At 45.5% G+C, this 19,217-nt stretch overlaps 2 protein-coding genes across 7 annotated transcripts in view; one reads left to right on the forward strand and one right to left on the reverse strand.

Moving 5' to 3' along the window:
- The window catches only part of zgc:112982 (uncharacterized protein LOC503771 homolog), a 21,357-nt gene continuing 2,140 nt past the window's right edge, over positions 1 to 19,217 (forward strand). The window contains exons 1-12 of one of the 5 annotated variants that reach the window (XM_061666466.1): positions 1 to 269; positions 631 to 674; positions 1,589 to 2,206; positions 2,298 to 3,068; positions 8,005 to 8,171; positions 8,273 to 8,390; positions 8,552 to 8,615; positions 8,684 to 8,860; positions 9,089 to 9,202; positions 10,131 to 15,385; positions 15,536 to 15,648; positions 17,407 to 17,556. In XM_061666466.1, the coding sequence (XP_061522450.1) occupies positions 640 to 674; positions 1,589 to 2,206; positions 2,298 to 3,068; positions 8,005 to 8,171; positions 8,273 to 8,390; positions 8,552 to 8,615; positions 8,684 to 8,860; positions 9,089 to 9,154 (2,016 nt within the window). In that variant the 5' untranslated portion in view covers positions 1 to 269; positions 631 to 639 and the 3' untranslated portion in view covers positions 9,155 to 9,202; positions 10,131 to 15,385; positions 15,536 to 15,648; positions 17,407 to 17,556. Of the gene's footprint in view, positions 270 to 630; positions 675 to 1,588; positions 2,207 to 2,297; positions 3,069 to 8,004; positions 8,172 to 8,272; positions 8,391 to 8,551; positions 8,616 to 8,683; positions 8,861 to 9,088; positions 9,203 to 10,130; positions 15,649 to 17,406; positions 17,557 to 19,217 lie in introns of all 5 variants that reach the window. The other 4 variants (XM_061666465.1, XM_061666464.1, XM_061666468.1 and 1 more) reach the window with 4 other exon arrangements.
- lipib (lipase, member Ib) lies at positions 9,064 to 17,828 on the reverse strand. 2 transcript variants are annotated; one of them, XM_061666470.1, is made up of 10 exons: positions 17,399 to 17,828; positions 16,182 to 16,573; positions 15,508 to 15,616; positions 15,189 to 15,290; positions 14,338 to 14,427; positions 14,097 to 14,264; positions 13,696 to 13,785; positions 13,480 to 13,588; positions 12,602 to 12,775; positions 9,064 to 9,243 (listed from the first exon to the last, which is right to left on the reverse strand). In XM_061666470.1, exons 1-10 carry the CDS (start codon positions 17,451 to 17,453, stop codon positions 9,198 to 9,200), a joined length of 1,335 nt encoding a protein of 444 aa, XP_061522454.1. In that variant the 5' UTR covers positions 17,454 to 17,828; the 3' UTR covers positions 9,064 to 9,197. The 2 variants fall into 2 exon arrangements, with proteins under 2 accessions (XP_061522454.1, XP_061522453.1); XM_061666469.1 differs by lacking the exon at positions 9,064 to 9,243 and adding an exon at positions 9,272 to 11,377.

The raw sequence follows: 19,217 nt of genomic DNA on the forward strand, positions 1-19,217 counted from the left end.
AGCAGCAGAAGAAGAAGACGACTACGATGAAGAAGAAGAAGACGACGAAGAAGAAGAAGCGGCGGCGAAGGCGGCGAAGACGACGACGGACTCTCGATACGAGCGCTTGTTCGGCCATTTTCTGTCGCATTTGAGTGGGGTAGCAGCGTAAAAAAACAACAACAACTTTGCCGTGTACTTGTGTCAATAAATAGGGCTGTCAACTGAGTGTCATATTGTGGTTTGTATACCGTTGCTCGCTGCCGCACTAAAGGACGTCAGCTGGTAAGGTGCGTCAAGCGCTAATTAGCTCATCCCTTCATTTATGAGTCCCCACAGCTTTCCTGACTAATTAAGTGTCTTGTATGGTGCCCGTCTTGTGCCCTGTAAAGTGCTCAGTGAAGATGGGCAGTTTTAGAGGGGGTGCACACATTTAACTTGGATGCTAACCGCAGCCGCTGTAAACACACCCCTGACTGACCGTCAGCTACATTCATCCATGTTTGCTGCTTTGTATGAGCTCAACTTGTTCTAACGTCCACTAGTACGTTCAGTGTAGCTGTGGCATTTCTGTTGGAAATGTAACGTCGTGTGTAAACACATTGTGTTGAATTTCCTCTTTCTGACTCAACTTTTTCTTGCGCTTCGAAGGCTCCGGAAATGTCGCGACAGATGTCTCCGTCGCCACAAAGCAGGTAGACTCACTGGCAGCCCACACGACACATTTGTCAGTCCCTCCAGGTTTTCATTTTTTCTCTCTCTCTCTCTCTCTCTCTCTCTCTGTGTGTGTGTGTGATTATTATTGCAGCCTAAATGCCTGGTTTTGCGAGATTTTGTTGTAATGAAATACAGTATTAGTGTGTAACATTTTTGTCTTTCCTCTGCCTCCATTAGTGATGTCTCTCACACTCATGCACCCCATCTCTGTTACTTTACATATTTAATTTGAAAGGGTTATAGTCATGCAAGCTGTGATCCACCTAAGTTTAATGTAAACAAGCAACTGTAGTGTCTGTTGGCGAGTAACACACACATGAGGGAAAAAAATAAATTCAAGAGGTGAAGTAAAAATGAACATTGTTGCACGAGTGTGCACACCCACTTGTAACTCGGGGTGTGGCTGTGTTACGGCAGCACACACATGGTGCCATTTAAATTCCTTCTGATTCACTCCAAATAAAATTCAGCTGTTATTATTTATGTGTGTGTATATATATATATATATATATATATATATATGTGTAATCCAAAACACCTGGCATTTGAACAGGAGTGTGTGGATTTTGTTGTTTTTATGTAAATTCTTTATCGTAAGAACTCCAGGCAACAGGTCACTGCTATTTTGCGGTAGAAAAGTGTTTGTGTTGTCGTGTTAAGTTTGCGCACGCGACTGCTTTGAATGGTGAAAGTCACAGAAAGTGCCAATGATTGGTCCAATTTGTGGAAAAGTTGCAGTGATTGTATAAAATTGCAAGCTTGTGTATCATTTGGTTAATGGTTGAATACGCATGAATTGTTGCGATCGTGACTGCCAAATTCCTCGAGGGACTGATTAGTGTGTGTGTTCCAGAAACTGACGAAGTAATATTGAGGTTAATCTATTGTCCAGGAGGTTCCCATGGAACGAATATGGACCTTACAGAGCTACAGCAGGACAGCAGCACGTGAATTCATCGGACCGGAGGGCCATTTGCAGAGATGATGAACGCAGGTTTGGTGAGGACTTGTTGCCAGAAGGCCAGAGAAGATCCTCTTCCTCTCCACAGGATCACTTTTGGCGCGAACAGGATCAGGACGGGCTTTATCGGCGGCGGCCGTCGCCTCGACGCGATTCGACAGACCGCCGTGTCCCGAGAGGCTCCCCCCAGCGGGACGGCGGATCCGATGGGGACAGACAAAGAAGAGGCTTAGGAGAAGACTTGCAGAATTTTAACAGCAGAGGAAGGCCACCATTTTCCCCTTTGAGGTTCCTGAGGGAACAGTTGCCGCTACAGCCCATGAACAGTCTCTTAGACCTCTCGCAGGCAACACCGAGCTGGAGGCGGGACGGAGAAGGGCGGGGTCTAGGGCAGTTCCGAGACATCAGCCCCGCCGTTAGGTCTGACGAGCAAAGAGGAAGCAGAGGAGAAAGGAACGCCGAAAGTGTGAACAGAAGCAGACAACGAGAGGATGTTCAGCCCCCCACAAAGCGGCCGAGAAGAGAAACGGACGGCCACCATCACAGCGGGTAAATGTACAGCCAAATCAAACCTCGCGGATGTCCCTTTCTTTTGTTCTGCTTCTCTTGTTGATGTTGACGTGTCCTCCCGCTGTTGCAGGTTCGGGCGAGACCACAAGGACTTTGGGGATCAGCGCTACTCACCCACCATGGTCGTCAGCAACCGCCGCAGGGACGCTCCCATCAAAAACCCTCTCGTCTTCGCACACAATCAAGGAATCCCGGGTAACCCGAATGCACCGCAGCGGCAACACTTGGATAACGGAAGACAGGGTGACTTTGACTTGCGACAGAGACGCTCTGGTCCAGCGAGCTCCTCCCAGGAACGATTCCAGACGTCAGATCGCAGGCCGGATGTCAGAGAAGATTCCAGAAAACGTCACTTTCCAGATAATTGGGAGGACAGCGCTGAAAGCAAGAGGAGCCCCCCGCCGCGAGAACGAACAAACTTCGCAAGATTTGACAAACAAGACGTCCCCACGGACCAGAGAGGGGCGGGCTGTCCTCATCCGGCCCGGGGTAGGTTCCGTCACGACCCGGTCGGAAACAGCGGGAAATTCCCCAAGAACCGGACAAACTTTGAGCAGTCCTCTCGGGGCTACCAAGACGTTTCTCGTGAGGAGCCGAGAGCAGCGTACAGATCTCAAAGCAAAGCTGTGGAGGAGGAGGAACCCAGTTGGACAGACAAAGACGGACGCCTGGAGCAGGTCCGACCTGGCAGTCGGGCCCAACGCTTGCACAGGGGTGACCCGGAAGTGGACCGGCCCAGGCCGCACGTGTGGGAGGAACCGGAAGCTATAAACATGACCATGGTAACGGAGGAAACGCTCACCATCAAAGTGGACATGAGCCAGCCCGCCCAGCACACAAGGTAAAGTATTCCCTTCGGTCCACATCGCTCTGGGTCAAAGTTGACACCTTCTTTTCACAAGAAAATGAGCAGGAAGAGGAAAGGATAGCAGTTAGGGGAAAGATGTCACTGGGAAGTGGATGAGTGAGTTTGAAATCTGGAATGTTCTTCAGGAAGATGGGGTGTGACGGAATTGGAAACAGAAGGTCTCAGCGTGTCTTTGATATCCAGAATATTCTTTAGGAGAAAAGGGAAGAAATAGAATTGGAAGGTAAACATCTCATCAAGTGTTCTGAGCATCATTTGACATCTGGAATGAACAAAAAGAAACCGAATTGGAATGTGACTACCTTATCCCCGTGATCTGATGTCATCGCATCTTCACTCAAGTTTCTTCATGATGTCACTGGAAGTGTTGGAATTCCATAGAAAGTTGCCAACACCGACCTTTTTAAAGTAGAGAAGATCCAACAGGATTGATGAGGGAATTCTGCACCTTTCGGCTGCATCAGCACATGTAGAACATGTGCAACAATCTCCAGTGAAGATTTGACAACGCTTTGCTCCAGGAAGCCTCTGGATGACCATTTAAGAAAGATTTAAAGATCACAGGGAATCAAGGAGGTGGTGGTGAAAGAGGGGAAGAAATGTTGGGGAAAAGGATCAGATAAACTTCAAGGAGCAAGCCACCTTTCACATCTCAACATCGCAGTTGGAGGTTTGTGGAACCCTCATCAAAAGCCCTTGTTCAAGGAAATGTTTGCAAGGCACCTTTATTCAGCCTTTCTCGCTGTAATAGCCGGAAAAATGGAGCCTTGATCTTTGGGATGAAAGCGCCGTTGACTGAGCTGGATGAAGTCGAATACGCTTTTTTTGAATGCACTGAAGACCAAGAAGTTACTTTCTCAGAAACAGAGCACGTGTCCGATCGGATTTATTAGAGACGGAGAAGTTGAGCGAGGCTCTCGTATGATGACACAACATGGCCGATGGCGGGCAGGAGCAGAGTTGATCGGCGGGAAAGACCTTTTCTTCATTTAAAGGAACAGTAACGCCGCAACGGATGTCCAGCCGTCCCACGTAAGAATGATGCTAAGGACCGTTGAGTTCTTTGTGTTTAAAGGAACAGTTGCTCAGAATTGGATGTCCTTACATCTGAACATGGATGTTAATGAACATCATCATTTAAGGGAACAGGACCACAGAAATGGACATCCTTCCATCCCAACCCAGATCTAAACATCTTAGACTTGGCATGAACGCTAATGAACATCCAGAGATTTTCTTCTTCATTTAAAGAAACCGCAACACTGCAGAGGATGCTCTTCCCTTCAAACAGAAGTAAACCTGTTGGACTGAACACTGACAAACATCTACAGTCCTCATTTAAAGGCACACTAACACAATCACGGAAGTCCTTCAAAACCGATAACAGAAGTCAATCTGTTGCTCTTAACATGGACTCCAATAAACATGATCTTAAGTTAAAGGAACAGTTACACAGTAACGGACCTTCTCCCATTCAAACAGACATCAACCTGTTGGAATGACCAAGTATGGAAAGGAACATCCAGTCTTGATTTAAAGGAGCAGTAACAGTCATGGACTTCATTCATAAACATAAGTCAACTTGTCAGACTTAACATGGAGGCTAATGAACATCCAGCGCTTTTCTTCATTCAAAGAAAGAGTAATTGAGCAATGGACGTCCTTCAATCCAAACACGGATGAAAACCTGTTTTGCTGGATGATATTAAACATCACAAGTCGTCATGATTTCAAGGACCAGTAACACTAACCGCATGATGCAGTGAACCCTCGCTACTTTGCGGTTTGACTATCGCGGATTCACAACTTCACAGGGTTTTTAAGTTTTATATATATGGACATTATTTACAGTACAGTACCCGTCTTTATTTTTTTATTTTAATTGTTACTGATAAGTAGTGTGCAATAATGTGATATACTATGAATAATATTAGTGTTTTAAAAGGTCAAAATACACGTTAAATAATTAATATGGTGTCTTTACTTCGGAAATTCGCTTATCGCGCCCAGTCCAGGAACCTAACTCTCGCGATAAACGAGGGTTCACTGTATTTACATTCAACTTTGGTAAAGAAAGTGTGAGACGTCTTCGGTAAGTCACGGACGTAAACCTCAGGAGGTGTGAAGATGTGATGTGAAGCCGTGGTGTCAAGGAGGTGGAATTGTCAGGAGGCGGGGCAAAAGGAGGAAGTGACATCACCTCCATTAACGACAAAACTCTCTAAAGAGTGTTGAAGATGTGACGAGAGGTCAGTTAACCTCGAAGCGGACAAAAGGAGGAAGTGACATCACCGCCATTAAACACCAGACTGTTACTTTAAGAGTGACAATGTGATGTCAGGTCCTCCTGTCAATCAGATGTACTTGGCAGGAGGTGGGGCAATACAAGGAAGTGACATCACTGCCATTAAATACAAATGGGTCACTCAGTGCTGAAGATGGGATGTAAGGGCAGACTTCAATAACAGATCTCAATCTCAAACTCGGAAGATGGACAAAAGGAGGAAGTGACACAAAGTATCACTTTCAGCGTGTTGAAGATGTGATTTGAGACCAGGAAGTCAGCTGTATCTGTCAAGAAGCGAGAAAAAAGGAGGAAGTGACATCACCATTCAACAAAGTTCACCAATAGTGTTGAAGCTGCGATGTGAAGTCAAGCGGTCAATCGGGTGCAGCTGTCAGGAGGTGGGACAGTAGGAGGAAGTGACATCATCACCATGCAACAAAGTTCACCAGTAGTGTTGAAGATGTGATGTGAGGTCAGGTGGTCAATCGGGTGTAGCTGTCAGGAAGTGGAACAATAGGAGGAAGTGACATCATTGCCATTGAAGCCGAAACTGAAGATAAAGACGATTTGAGGTCAGGCCACGTTGCGTGCAGCCTGACACGAGGCCGCCATTTTACCTCAGAGTTGGTGAAGGATGTTCCATTTCGGCAAGACAACAGAAGTTGTTTCTTGGATATCAGAGGGAGAAATGTGGTCGACTGCTTTGGGATGCCACAACAAATTTTATTCATGGCGGAAAACTGGAGGTGAACCTGCTTGGTCACGTCCTGTCGACACGCATGGTGTCAAACGGGACACCATCTTTCCATGCCAAGCGTTTGGAGTGTTACCAAGTGCTCTTGAGTTCTTTTTCTTTCTTATATCTGCTTGAGCGTACACGTGAGTGCGTAGCTGATGTAGGAGGCTGAACCTTTAACAGGTCAACTCATGTCATGTCATGAACTCGGTCAGGTAAGTCAGTTTGCTTCTTTTGTTGTTCTTTTTACCATTTAAATGTAATGAGTCAAGGATTCAAGGAGTTTGTCCTACTAACACACATTTGCACGACATGCACAAAATTTGATAGCCTAGGTACCAGATTACCCCAATAAGTCTCAAAATTTGAGAATAAAAATCGAGTAATGAAATAAAAAGATAAATAAAAGTACTTACTGGGAGATGGAAATGTGTGCAAAGATGCCAATACAGCAGGATGTGACTACAGCAGAAATACAAATGCAAGAGGCTTGACTTGAACAAATTTACATGATGTTTACGTGGACATTTGCACTTCTGAAAGACTATAAAGTGTTCATCGTACAGGGATGGATAAGCATGAGGATGCTGATGTCAGGGCTACCGAGCACTGAGAGTTTAAATCTTAACAGCTGGAAAGAAGGTGTTCCTCAGCCTGGTGGTCCTGCACCAGATGCTCCGTGGTCTTCTGCCTGAAGAGAGAGGGTGTGCGGTGTGGGTTTATTTTCAGTGGATGACTTTCAAATTCAGTGAACGCCTGCTATAAGGGACAAAGGCCAGATGTCCGTCCATCCATCCATCCATTGTTTATTTTCATCGCTTATCCAAGGTCTGGTTGCGGGGGCAGTAGCCTCAGCAGGGAAGCCCAGACTTCCCTCTCCCCAGCCACTTCCTCCAGCTCTTCCGAGGGGATCCCGAGGCGTTCCCAGGCAAGCCGGGAAATGTAGTCTCTCCAGCGTATCCTGGGTCTCTCCGGGGATGTGCCCGGAACACCTCACCAGGGAGCCGTCCAGGAGACATCCTAAACTGATGCCCGAGCCACCTCATCTGGCTCCTCTCAATGCGGAGGAGCAACGGCTCTACTCTGAGCCCCTCCCGGATGACTGAGCTTCTCACCTTATCTCTAAGGGAGAGCCCGGGGACACCCTGCGGAGGAAACTCATTTTGGCAGCTTGTAACCGGGATCTCGTTCTTTTCGGGCACAACCCACAGCTCGTGAGGATAGGAACGTAGATTGACCGGTAAATCGAGAGCTTCGCCTTTCGGCTTAGCTCCTTCTTCACCACAACAGACCGATACAAAATCCGCATCACTGCAGACGCTGCACCGATCCGCCTGTCGATCTCCCTTTCCATTCTTCCCTCACTCGTGAACAAGACCCCAAGATATTTCAACTCCTCCAATTGGGGAAGGATCTCATCCCTGACCTGGAGAGGGCACTCGACCCTTTTCCGACTAAGGACCATGGTTTTAGATTTGGAGGTGCTGTTTCTCATCCCAGCCGCTTCAGGCCAGATGTGAATAGTGAAAATTCCCAACCTTAAATCTGTGAGGCAGATGTGCTAACCACTTGCTCAATGTGCTGGCCCATGTTACATTGTTATCCATTTAAAATAAATTGCTTGCAGATGACTCGATTTATAAAAAAAATAAAAATAAAAAAAAAAGCACCTGAAGTTCAAGGACCCTGCTGTGTATGTCTGCCTCGTAACTTTAAAAGGTGTTTTGGTGGCACCTTGTTAGCATTATAAGGTGTTACAGAAAGAGTAACATTTAAGTTCCACATAAAAAAAAGTGAAAATGGTGACTTACAAATAGGTTGAGGTTCACTACTTTTAAAATCTGCTGTTGCGTCTCCCCCCCTCCCCCCTTTCCTCTTCCTGGCAGCTTGTTGTGTTACTCTGCAGACCGCCAACTGTCCTTGGACCTGGTCAACTTGGGTCGCCAGCGTCTGGACTTCCTGCCGGAGGCGTCTCGAAGCAACCCGGAGAGCGGCGACGTGCACGCCGGAACATTTGCGCAGGAAATCATCACACTGGTGCACCGCGTCAAAGGTCAGTTCGTATATCGTGTTTCGGACGTGGCGTCGTCTGCCTGTGACTCTTGACAGGAAGTCATAGGCCACTTCTTCCTGAGTGTTGTGTGTGTGCCGCAGAACTGTACTTCAAAGGCGAAGGCATCACGTTGAACAAACGTTTCTCTCTGCCGCAACAAGGAGGCTATGATGAAGAGGAGGGGTCGGGGCTGACACTGAACCAGAGATTCTCATCGAAGTAGGTCACACGGATGGGATGTGATGCTTTGCAATATCTGAAATCAGTCAACATTCAAACTGTATATGTTTGAAGTCAATCCAAATCATGCCGTACATATCACTGTGTGAATGTTGTTGTCACGGTGGACTTGTGACCTTCCTCATCGTCATGATCCTCAGCCTGAAGGTGACGATGCCGCACAAAGACATCCAGCCGCTCATCCCGGGTTTGAGGGGCCTGCGGGTGAGGTCAACTCCCTGCCGTCTCGCCGTGATGCCAGCAGACGGCGCGTTAACTCTTTTCCTTTCCAGACGTCGCACAGCCCAGGCGACCTGAGACACGACCTCGAGAGGCGGCGTCAGAAGCGTTTAGAGGGCGTAACCATCACCATACCGGGAAGCGCCCACCCGTCCCCCGCCAAGGTCAAGTACGGTGGCGCTGACGTGACGTTTGTGGACAAGCAGGACTACAGATTGGAAATAAACGCGGTGAGTCTGAAACCACGCGCGGCCCACCTGGCAGAGACATTTAACCGTGTGTGTGTGTGTGTGTGTGTGTGTGTGTGTGTGTGTGTGTGTGTGTGTGTGCGTGTGTGTGCGCGTGTGTGTGCGTGCGTGCTCGCGTGCGTGTGTGCGCGTGCGTGCTCGTGCGCGTGCGTGCGTGTGTGCGCGTGCACGCTCGTGCGCGTGCGTGCGTGTGTGCGCGTGCACGCGTAGGGTTCCGGGCAAGGAGCTCCGTACAGGATGACCGCCGGCCCGACGCAAAGGTTCAAGAACCAATAGCCCGTCAGGACGCAGAACCGCAACAGCAAAGATGCGGGTAACCTCAAGGTAGCGTCCATATCCACAAACGATAAACTGAGAAAGGAAACCTAAAAACAAATAAATACAGTGAAATAAATAAGTTAATGAAATGAAAAAAAAATTACATAAATGCAAATTAAAAAAAATAATTAAAAAATATAACTAGAAAAAACAACCTAAAATCAAACAAACAATAAATCAATCTAGTTTATTTTAGTGAATGAAATAAAAAATATAAAAATCCATCCATTTTCTTTACCGCTTATCCTCACTAAGGATGCGGGAAATATAAAAATAATAATAACAACAAATAAAAATGATACAATCAACTGGGAAACAAACTAAAAACAAACAAGTAAATAAAATACAAATAAAAAAACATAAAAATATATATATATTTTCAGCACCCAATGTCAGGGCAAAAAAACCAAACAAACAAAAATTGTCCCCCACAAACTCCGCCCTGCCCCCAGGGACAATTTAATTTGTATGTCTTCATTGAAGCTAGCATGATCTTGGATTGGGCCAATAAAAACCCACACAAACACGAGGAGACCGTCCAAACTCCACACAGGAAGGCCGAAGCCCCGATTCGAACCTTGACTCTTAAACTGAGAGGCAGACGTGCTAACCGTTGCTGTCAAACCCTTTTTAAGTTGTGAAAAAAATTGCATAATACAACATCCCCTTTGAGCAACTTGCTCAAACCTGCAGCTCAACGAGTCTTTTTTTAAGGTTTCTTTTTCTGTGCTGGGTTGTGTAACAACCACCGCACTAGTCGCATTGACCTACGACCCAGAGGTCATAGAGTTCGTCCAATCCCGTTTCCTCCGCCGGCTCGGCCACGCCCGCGCGGCTTAAAATCCTCCGCCGCTGTCGTCGTGATCCGCATTAGAGACGCCACCTCTCGACTTAGCCTTAATTTCTTCTTCCCTCCCGCTGTGTGCGTCCGCAGGTCCCAGCTGGTGACGTCGCCCACTGAAGACAAACTGTTTTGTCTGCTCCACCGTTTCCCCTGCAGTCACTTAATTTCTGTCTTTTATAGTGAGTTCATGTGTCACTCCGTTGTTGTCCATGCCATTTTGTTTTAGTTTCTACTTGTTCTTAAGGCAACCTATTTTAACATTTATTCGATTTTCTGCTTGTGCGCTGAATTGTCTTCCTAGTGATGACTAAGAGCGTACTAGTATATGATGGACTTTAACCCTGGGTATCAGAGTATCGAATAAGTGCTCAAATGCCTTGCAATATGGCTCTTGTTTATTACGTACCTAGACCACATGGAACAATAATTAATTTGTGAGTAGCTCGACTTTATTTAGATGTGTTGTGAAATGTTACATTGAAACATCAAAATAAAAAATAAAATAAAAAAATAACCTCAGCTTTTGTGTGCTGTTTGTGAACGTCAATATCAAGCAGAAATAGCACAGTAAAAGAAAAAGTGACTGAAGGCACTGAGGGACAACAAGAAGGGTCTGAGTACAAGTAATTGAGTTCAATGGAGACTCATTGGCCGAGAGGAAAGTAGAACATTCCCGTGGAAATTTTGAAAGGGCCTGCTTACTCTGGTAAGCATGAAAGTTGAATTAGTGAAGGCTTGATGGCAAGTTGGCCTTGTATAATTATCCGATTACAAATGAGTACCCAAGGGAAATACGCAAACTAAATCTTAATTTTCGGCTTTTAATTTTTTATTTTTCGGAACGTGAGTGAGTTGAGCAGCTCAAAGTTGAAATGGTTTGAATTGGACAAAAAAGGTAGAAATTTTATCATAATTGTTTGGTTTTATTTTGAAAATAGCTGCACAGTTTAAAGTTGGAACTGTTGCAGTTATTCAGATAGTCGCGTTACCTCAACTTCTGCAGGTTACCTGGACAACTGAATCCCCAAAGGCACCCTAACTCATTCACTGCTAGCTCTCCCAGTTAACATGGATATTTGACTTCTAAAACCGTCAATGGCAGTGAATGTGTTTAAAACTTGGTGAACGCCCATGAGGTAAACAGTCTTCAAAGTTCGTTTTGTCCACATGACAAACGTACTTCCTGTTATCCATGAAGTCATTGTCCATCTGGGTTGCAGTCCTCCTCAAGATGGCCGCTGTGCTCGTTAGATTAGCGACGAGAATCGCACGACAAGGGCCGGAACGCCACCTCTGTGTTCTCCTCCATGATGATGTCAAAGCGGCACATCAGCGGCCTGGGCAGGAACAGGAAACGCGTGAGTGGTACTGCGTACTTCGTCCAGCTTGACTAGGTTTTTTGTTTTTGTTTGGTTGCTTAGTTTATTTTATTTTTTTAATTGGTTTATTTGGAATTAATGTTATTCAGAAAGAAAATATAATTATTGCTATAACAACTATGCTAATTTCCGCCAACTTGTCTATGGCGTTTCACATTACGTTTAAGCTAACGGACTTTCGTTAGACAAAATCAAGGTTTGTTGAACATTTTGTAAAGTGGCTCACACTGAAAATCGGCAACGTTTAACTTCAGAATGTAAACTAAAATGCTGAATATTTGAGTGACTTTTCTGCACATTTATAACAGTATTTGTCAACTTAAATGGTTAAATCCTATATATATATATGTATGTGTGTGTGTGTGTATCTAAATGTTAAATATCTAAATCTTAAAAGTAAATGTAAATGTTAAATTTCAATGTTTTGGGTGGAACTAAATATTTAGCCAATAACTGCAAGTACCAAATTAAAAGACGACAAAAACTCAAAAGTACTTGTCAAAATTTCTACTAATGTGTTTATTTCAAGTAGTTATTGTATACTATAATTATGTCCAAGAGTCCATTTCACCGATGTTTTCTGTAAGTTAATTTGCAATGTGAAAAACAGACCTTGAACTTTTATTTTGGTACTTCCGGTTATCGCCAGTTTGAATTTGCATATTAGCTAAATATTTTGTTTCACCCAAAACATTCAGATTTAATATTTAGATTTAGGATTTGGATGTATATTTAGCTGGCACGGTGTGTGACGGGTTAGCACATCTGCCTCACAGTTCTGGGGACCGGGGCTCAAATCTCGGAGTTTGCATGTTCTCCCCGTGCCTGGGTGGGTTTTCTCTAGGCACTCCGGTTTCCTCCCACATCCCAAAAACATGCATGCTAGGTTGATTGAAGATACTAAATTGCCCGTTGATGTGAATGTGGGTGCGAATGATTGTTTGTTTCTATGTGGCCTGTGATTGGCTGGCGACCAGTTCAGGGTGTACCCCGCCTCCCGCCCGAAGATAGCTGGGATAGGCTCCAGCAGCCCGCGACCCTAGTGAGGATAAGCGGTAAATAAAATGGATGGATGTATATTTACATTTAGGTTTTACAGTAAACCTGAACTCGGGAGTGACAAATTTGTCTCTTATTTGGCAAACTTTAGTGAGAAGCTAATTGTGGTAGTTTCAGGCTAACCTTTCCGGGCGCTCGAGCGGCGTCAGTCGTATTTGCAACAGTCTGATCTTGTAGCGAGGGCCGATCACATTGCCCGTGTTGATCCGCAGGGAGATCTTGTGCACGTGCGGCAGGTCCTCTTCGAACTGCGCCAGAAGACGCGTTGATGTGAACTGCTCGAAGCGCAGAAGCTTGCTGGTCGGGGAACGGAACGGTGGCGTCAAAAACAATTTTCATCTTGCTTCGATCAAATTTTACACCTTCATCCGAGCTCTTCGTGTGGCTAAAGCCGGACTGGGCAAACGTTTGCGCTCGATTTAGCTTTTTAAATGCACAGATGGGCAATGTCAGTCATGCATGAGGTAAAAGAACAACAACAACAACAAAAGTATTCAAAAATGCATTTGTTGAATGAATTTTTAAAAGCAGATAAATCCATACATATAACAAGAGTGTTAAGTAAATGCTCGGCGGGCCGGATTAAAAAAAACTGGGCCAAAAATACACCACTGATCTAAACTTGATGGAACTGTTTTTATATACCGACGTGGTTAGAATTGCCTATACTGCAGATACCACAAGATGGTGGCAAAGTAATTATTTTCTGTGAAATAGGACTTTGGCCTGTCTAATAGAAGCGCCGTCCCTCAGTTCAACATAGTTCTTTGGCGCCAAAGCACTACCTTTATTTTAGTTCTTTGGTGCCAAAGCGCTACCTTTATTTTAGTTCTTTGGCATGCGCTCCAAAACGGTGAATCGTCAAATTTTCAGTAAATACTGATGGGATATTGTACCCTACTCCAATACATTTGATGAACTTTGGTGTAGCAAGTTAGGAATTGGGTGTAGCAATGTAAAATAACTTATTGCAAGCACATTATTTGAGGAGACTGACTCACTGGTCTACGCGGGCCTCGGTGACGTTCCTGCCGCTGTGCAGGCGGATGTAGACCACCCCCCAGCGGAGGTACTGGTTCCATGTCACCATGTCCACCCTGTAGTTCAGCTCTGGATCACACACACACACACACACATCATGTGTATGTTTACTAGTTAAGAGGGTAACCCTACTCTCTCTGAACCTTAAACACAAAATAAAAAGCAGGCAGACTCACTCCTGTAGGGCTGCGAGGCCGTGGTGCTGAAGAACACTTTGGTCTGTCCCAGACGCAAGAGACTTTCCCGCCACTGGATGACGTCATAGCCTGCAGGTCAGAGGAGAAACGGCTGTCAGCAGTCAAACAATGTCAATATCAATGTAGCCACGAATGAAACTCATCTTTACTGGACCAAGGTAAATGTACCTACTACCGTCCGCTGTAGTGTAAGAGCGTTTAATTGTTGTGCCTGTCACTATATGTCGCTGGCATAGATAGATGACCAATGATGCATTATACAAAAAAATAATAATCATCATCATTTTCAGACCAATTAAGTGTAACTGGATTACATTCGATTACAGTGCCTTGTTGGGAATCTCTGATCGATACGTCTTCCTTGATTGCGTAGGCCTCACCGAGCTGCGGGCAGGAAGCGGGTTTGAAGGCCTCGCACTGCAGGCAGCGTCCATCCAGGAAGTCGGCGTAGGACGCGCACGGGTACGCCCTCAGGGTGCAAGTGCGGTTGAGTGCGCACAGGTACAGCAACATGGAACGCTGGTGGTCGCACACGAAGTAAGACTTCCCTGTTGTGGTGGGGGGAGGGGCATGCTGATTTCAGCAAGACAAGAATTTGCGAGTGTGCGTGTGCGAGTTTACCGGCAAAGATGGTTTTGGGGCAGCCGGGCTGGTCGGCCCCCCCGTTGGCATAGAAGTCGATGTGACCGTGAGCCCCCCGCAGGCCAAACGCTGCAAGACATACGTTACATAGATTTACATAATCAAGAATCCTGTGATATATTTTTTTCCCCCACTTAAAATTGGTCAGTTTGCATAACAATTTGACATAAATCATACGTTCCGAACCTCTGATAGATGAAAATCCGCGATTAAGAGAGATCATATAAAAATTATATTTAGTTTTACTCCTCCCAAATGCTTTAAACATACTTTTTGAAGTGTTCCTTAGCTCTCAACAAATGGGGGACTATCATATAATATCACTTCAAGGAAGTGAAAAGAAGACTCCCGCTCACAGTTTTCCAAATAAGAGGCACAGTGTGCATGCTTCAAGCTGTGAATTTGTCAGCTGTGGTTGACGTTTACTGTAAAACTGACATAAAACAAGAAAGAATTACCCCGTAAACATTGTATACTTAAACACCAACATTTTGAACCTGACCATTTAATTTCGTCTTAACAAAAGTCTGCCATCTTAATGCTGACATTTAATGTGAAGCGCCATGGATGGGTTGAGTTGAGTTAGCCTATATGTTACGATATTTATTGTGGCACAACGTGGTACTACACTGAAGGTGTACCACTATAAATTTGGATCTGCATATTGTAAAAAGGCCCATTAAAAAAACAGTGTACTGCAATATTAGGAGTTTACTGAAATAGTTAATCATGAATTATAAATAATAAAATGACAAATGAGTGAATTTTGTTATTATTGCTGTGTTGTCGTCGCATTAGCATGTTAGCTCACAAAGTGTGTTGATGCTCACAGTCCATGTCGGTGTGGAGCACGTCCACAAACATGGCATCCGACGGGTCCAGCCTCTCGTCCGGCGTGGCGCCGGTGAAGAGAGGTCCGGCCGGGTCCAAACCTGAAAGCACAAACAAAGCTCTTCAGGTTTCGCCCACACGTCGACGTAGATGTTGATCCGAAGGAGCCTGTTCTCAGTGGCAGCTGGTGTGGGAGGTGTAAAATTTACTTGAAATGTTTTCATATGGTCTCTCCATGTCATGCATTTTCACATACAAACGGGTCTTCACTGTATTCAGGTTTCAAGTGGACCTCACAGTCAGTGACCCCACGTTTACCTGTGATGCGTCCGACCTTTCCCTTCAGGTTGGCGCCCACAAAGCCGGCGAGGTGCGCCCCCAGACTGACGCCGATGAGGTGCATGGAGCCCAGCGAGGCGCCTTCCTCCTGAGGATGCATTCAGGCCTCGTGTTTAGCAGGTGCGTGCGCCCCCCACATTTTTGTAAATATTGGATTATATCTTTTCATGGGGTATCACTGAAGAAATGACATTTTGCTGCATTATAAATTATGGTCTGGCTGAGCATGTCTCCTGACCTAAACCCCATTGAGCATCTGTGGGGTCTCATCAACCGGATGGCGGAGGAGCACAAGATATTGTGGCCACACAAAATGTTGACACTATTTGGACAGTTTCATTGACCGGTGTACTCACTTTTGTTGCCAGCGAACAGACATTTTTGGGTGTGTGTTGAGTTACTTTGAGTGGGCAGTAAATGTATGCAAGCCATACACAGACTACTTTCTATTGTAGCCCCATAAAAAGATACAAGCGTTTTTGGAGTTGCCCCCCCCCCCCCAAGAAAAAGAAAAGTGAAAAAGAAAATTGGAAAAAATGTAAAAAAAAAAAAAAAAAATTATTATTTGGAAAAAAATAATAACACTTGGGAAAAATATCTGAACCACGAGCATGCGGGGGTCCACTGTAGTGGCTTTTGTGAGGAAGTGTCACCTGCATGGCCCTGATGAAGCCTGTCAGGTTGTGGGCCGCCTCCCTGGTGTAGGCCACGGCGGCGAGGTAGTTGAGGTTGGCGGCACCGCGGTTCCAGTCCACCACCACGACGTTGAGGTCCCGCCCCTCGGCCAGCAGACGCACCAGGCGGTCGATCCACACGGGCGGGGCTCCGGTGGGCCTGTAGCCGTGGACGACGAAGGCGGTGGGCCGGGAGAGGTCGAAGAGCGGCTCGGAGGGGAAGCGCCGGTGGTGCAGCTCGCGCCCGCACGCCGGGTTGGCGCGAGTGTAGAGCAGCAGGCGCACGTACAGGTTGGTGCCCAGGAAGCAGTGAGACAGGTTCAAGTCGGTGAAGTTGTCGCACGAGTCGGCGCCGCCGTCTTCCCCACGGCCTGAAACGGAAACTTTGTTCTGGTGTCGGCTCAAATATTCTGATATGGTCTTTAGCGATCCGAATCGGTCTGAAGTCTTGCGAAGGCTGCCGAAAGTGATCCGGTGCGGTCGAGAAAGTCGTGACGCTATCCAAAATGTTCTGATCCTAAAGCGACGCGTCTGTTTAATAGGACACGCGGTAGAAGAACAAGTGTGTGCCAGTTGCCTCAATTGGATCAGGCTGCTATAAAAAAAAAAGAAAAACACCTCATCCTTGTCTCTTCTCTTCAAAGTACAGTAAAACAGTATTTGTACTTGACTTCCTACCACTTTGCATCATTTTGGACAATTCAGTTCATTATTACTGCACTATTGTACACTTTCTATTGTCAATGACTTTCTGTACCAGTACTTTGCATATACTATACTTAACTGTCTTAATTTTATATTTTGTTATAGTTTTTCTTTTTTTTTTTTTTGCAAAAGTACTAAAGTAACTCCAACTACTGCAGATAAAGTAATCTCTGCCTAAATTCAGTTGTATTTTACTTTTAAGTTCAATACGTTTGCATTTAATCTTTTGGAACAGTTCACAATGTTTTTTTGTAGGTACAAATTGTACTCAAGTTTTATGTGCAATACATTTAACTTGAATCATTATTTGAGTCCGTTTTTTTTTTTCTTCCCCAATATTTAAGTGGGAACTTTCACAGGCAATGTTTGAGTGCATTGTTAACATTCGAAATTCATAATGATACGGTGGCTTCAAATATATTAAATATACTTTTTTTGGTTTTTGGGGGAACACTACTACTACTACGCTCAGTTGTTGCATTTGTTCTTACCTTGGCAGAGCACCAGCAGGAGTCCCAGCGCAGCCAGTCGTCTGCAGGCCAGCATGCTTCCAAACACGCCCGCGTCTCCCGGGGAGTGACGGCGGCGGACCGGGGGAGTCTCCGAGGATTTGATCTCAGTGGGGAGGAGTCAAAGGGCGGACACCCAAGTAAGGGGAGCGGAGGGCCTACATTCGCCGACCAATCGCACGCTTTGTTTGCTTAGCGCTCAAGTTCGGCCAATGAGCTTCGAAATGAATGCAACAAATACGACCTAAGTGTTTGTCATCGACGTATGTGAATGGCGCGTGGGCCACAGTTGGCCTACAAACACAAGCCGGCGCGCGGTTCCTGTTGGGCTGGACGAGCGATTTCGGGAGTCGGAAGGCAGGAGAAGTTGCCGGCTGGTCCTCGGGTGGTCCCCGCCGCTGATTAGTGGGTGCAAAGCGGCCACGCGAGCTATTAATAGCTGCTGACGGCTCCCGGCAGGAATAGGCCCGCCCTGCCCCGCGCGACCAGAAGCGACAGACACTAGTATGTAATTTGGCTCACTGGGAATTCTTCAGAGGCGTGCAAACGTTACATGAACGCTCCCGTCACTCACATGCAGCTTTTTTCATTTTCTTTATCTTTTTCAATGTTTTTTGGGGTCTTTTAAACTCTTATTTTTTTTTTGATACTTTTTTGATAGTAGTGCAATGATGTCAACTATCAGTTTTACCTCACTAGTAACGTAGTTGTCCTACTATTGCACAATAAAACATTACAAGTAAAATATAGTTGTTCTACTAGTGCGCTGAATTATTTTATTCGTGAGGGCAAAGAGTCTAAGAGTCTATATGAATCTTTAGGAGCTCAACTGGATAACAAGGATTCGGAATAAAAGCTTTCCATATCTGATGGCCTCACCGCAGCCCAGTCTGAAGGCTTCCTGATCACGTGACTGACGTCGGATGAAAGGTCGTTGACGGGTCACAGCGTTCCGCTTAACGGGCTTATTAGTAGAAGCCACGCCACCGCGTCAGTCATGTGACTTGGCCGAGACAGCGTGGAAGAGATTTAAAGCGAACAAAACCCGAACCCAAAAAAACAGTCTGCGCTGTTACATGGAACATTGGTCAGCACAGGATTGAAACAGTTAACAACAACAAAGTTCCTGTTTGGGCGGATGATATGACCTTACAATAAAATCGATTTTCATCCATTTTTTTTTTTCCTCTTCATGTCTAGAAAAATCAAATGACACTATGACGACATGGCGCTATTGCACACTTTATATTCTGCAACACTCTCTGTCCTAAATATACATTTTGTTAGTGTCTCTTAAAATTTTTTTATGTATTTATTTTTTTTATTTTTTTTTTATTTTTACACGAGTGACTTCAACTAGCAGAGACAAATTCCTTGTGTGTGTTTGAACGTCCAACGTCCACACAGCCGCTGTTCACATAGCGTAACCCGCACTTGAACCTGCCGCAGCTCAGCTCAGCCCGCCGGCAGATGGCGGCGGCCCGGCAGACGTAAACACAAAGCAGACGCGCACATTGAGGTCCACGATGTCCCTCGAGGTCGTCGCCTCGTCTTGCACATCCTGCTGGAAAATGTCCAGTGGCGACCTGTGACGCTCTGGTCAACTACATGGCCAAGAGGGTTAAGGCAGTGCTGGAAAATCGGGCACAATGTGGACATTTTCACGTAATAATGTTTAAACTTAGGCATTTATGCTATTAGACTAATCATTTTAAGTCAATTTCAGACTTACAATGTAATAAGTTTAATTTTGTCATGATGGACTGTTGCAAGAATACATTTGTATTTTTCCAAGATAAAG

The sequence above is a fragment of the Phycodurus eques genome, chromosome 21 (assembly GCF_024500275.1).
Source record: "Phycodurus eques isolate BA_2022a chromosome 21, UOR_Pequ_1.1, whole genome shotgun sequence".
In the NCBI taxonomy this organism is placed as follows: Eukaryota; Metazoa; Chordata; class Actinopteri; order Syngnathiformes; family Syngnathidae; genus Phycodurus; species Phycodurus eques.

What these genes read in the sequence shown, in the direction of transcription:
- lipib (XM_061666469.1), bottom strand. Translation starts at nt 17,453, where the DNA reads ATGCTGGCCTGCAGACGACTGGCTGCGCTGGGACTCCTGCTGGTGCTC. An exon ending in AAAGGTCGGACGCATCACAG is followed by an intron (nt 15,291 to 15,507) that starts GTAAACGTGGGG and finishes TTGTGCTTTCAG; the next exon opens with GTTTGGACCCGGCCGGACCT. An exon ending in GCTCCACACCGACATGGACT is followed by an intron (nt 14,428 to 15,188) that starts GTGAGCATCAAC and finishes TATGTCTTGCAG; the next exon opens with CGTTTGGCCTGCGGGGGGCT.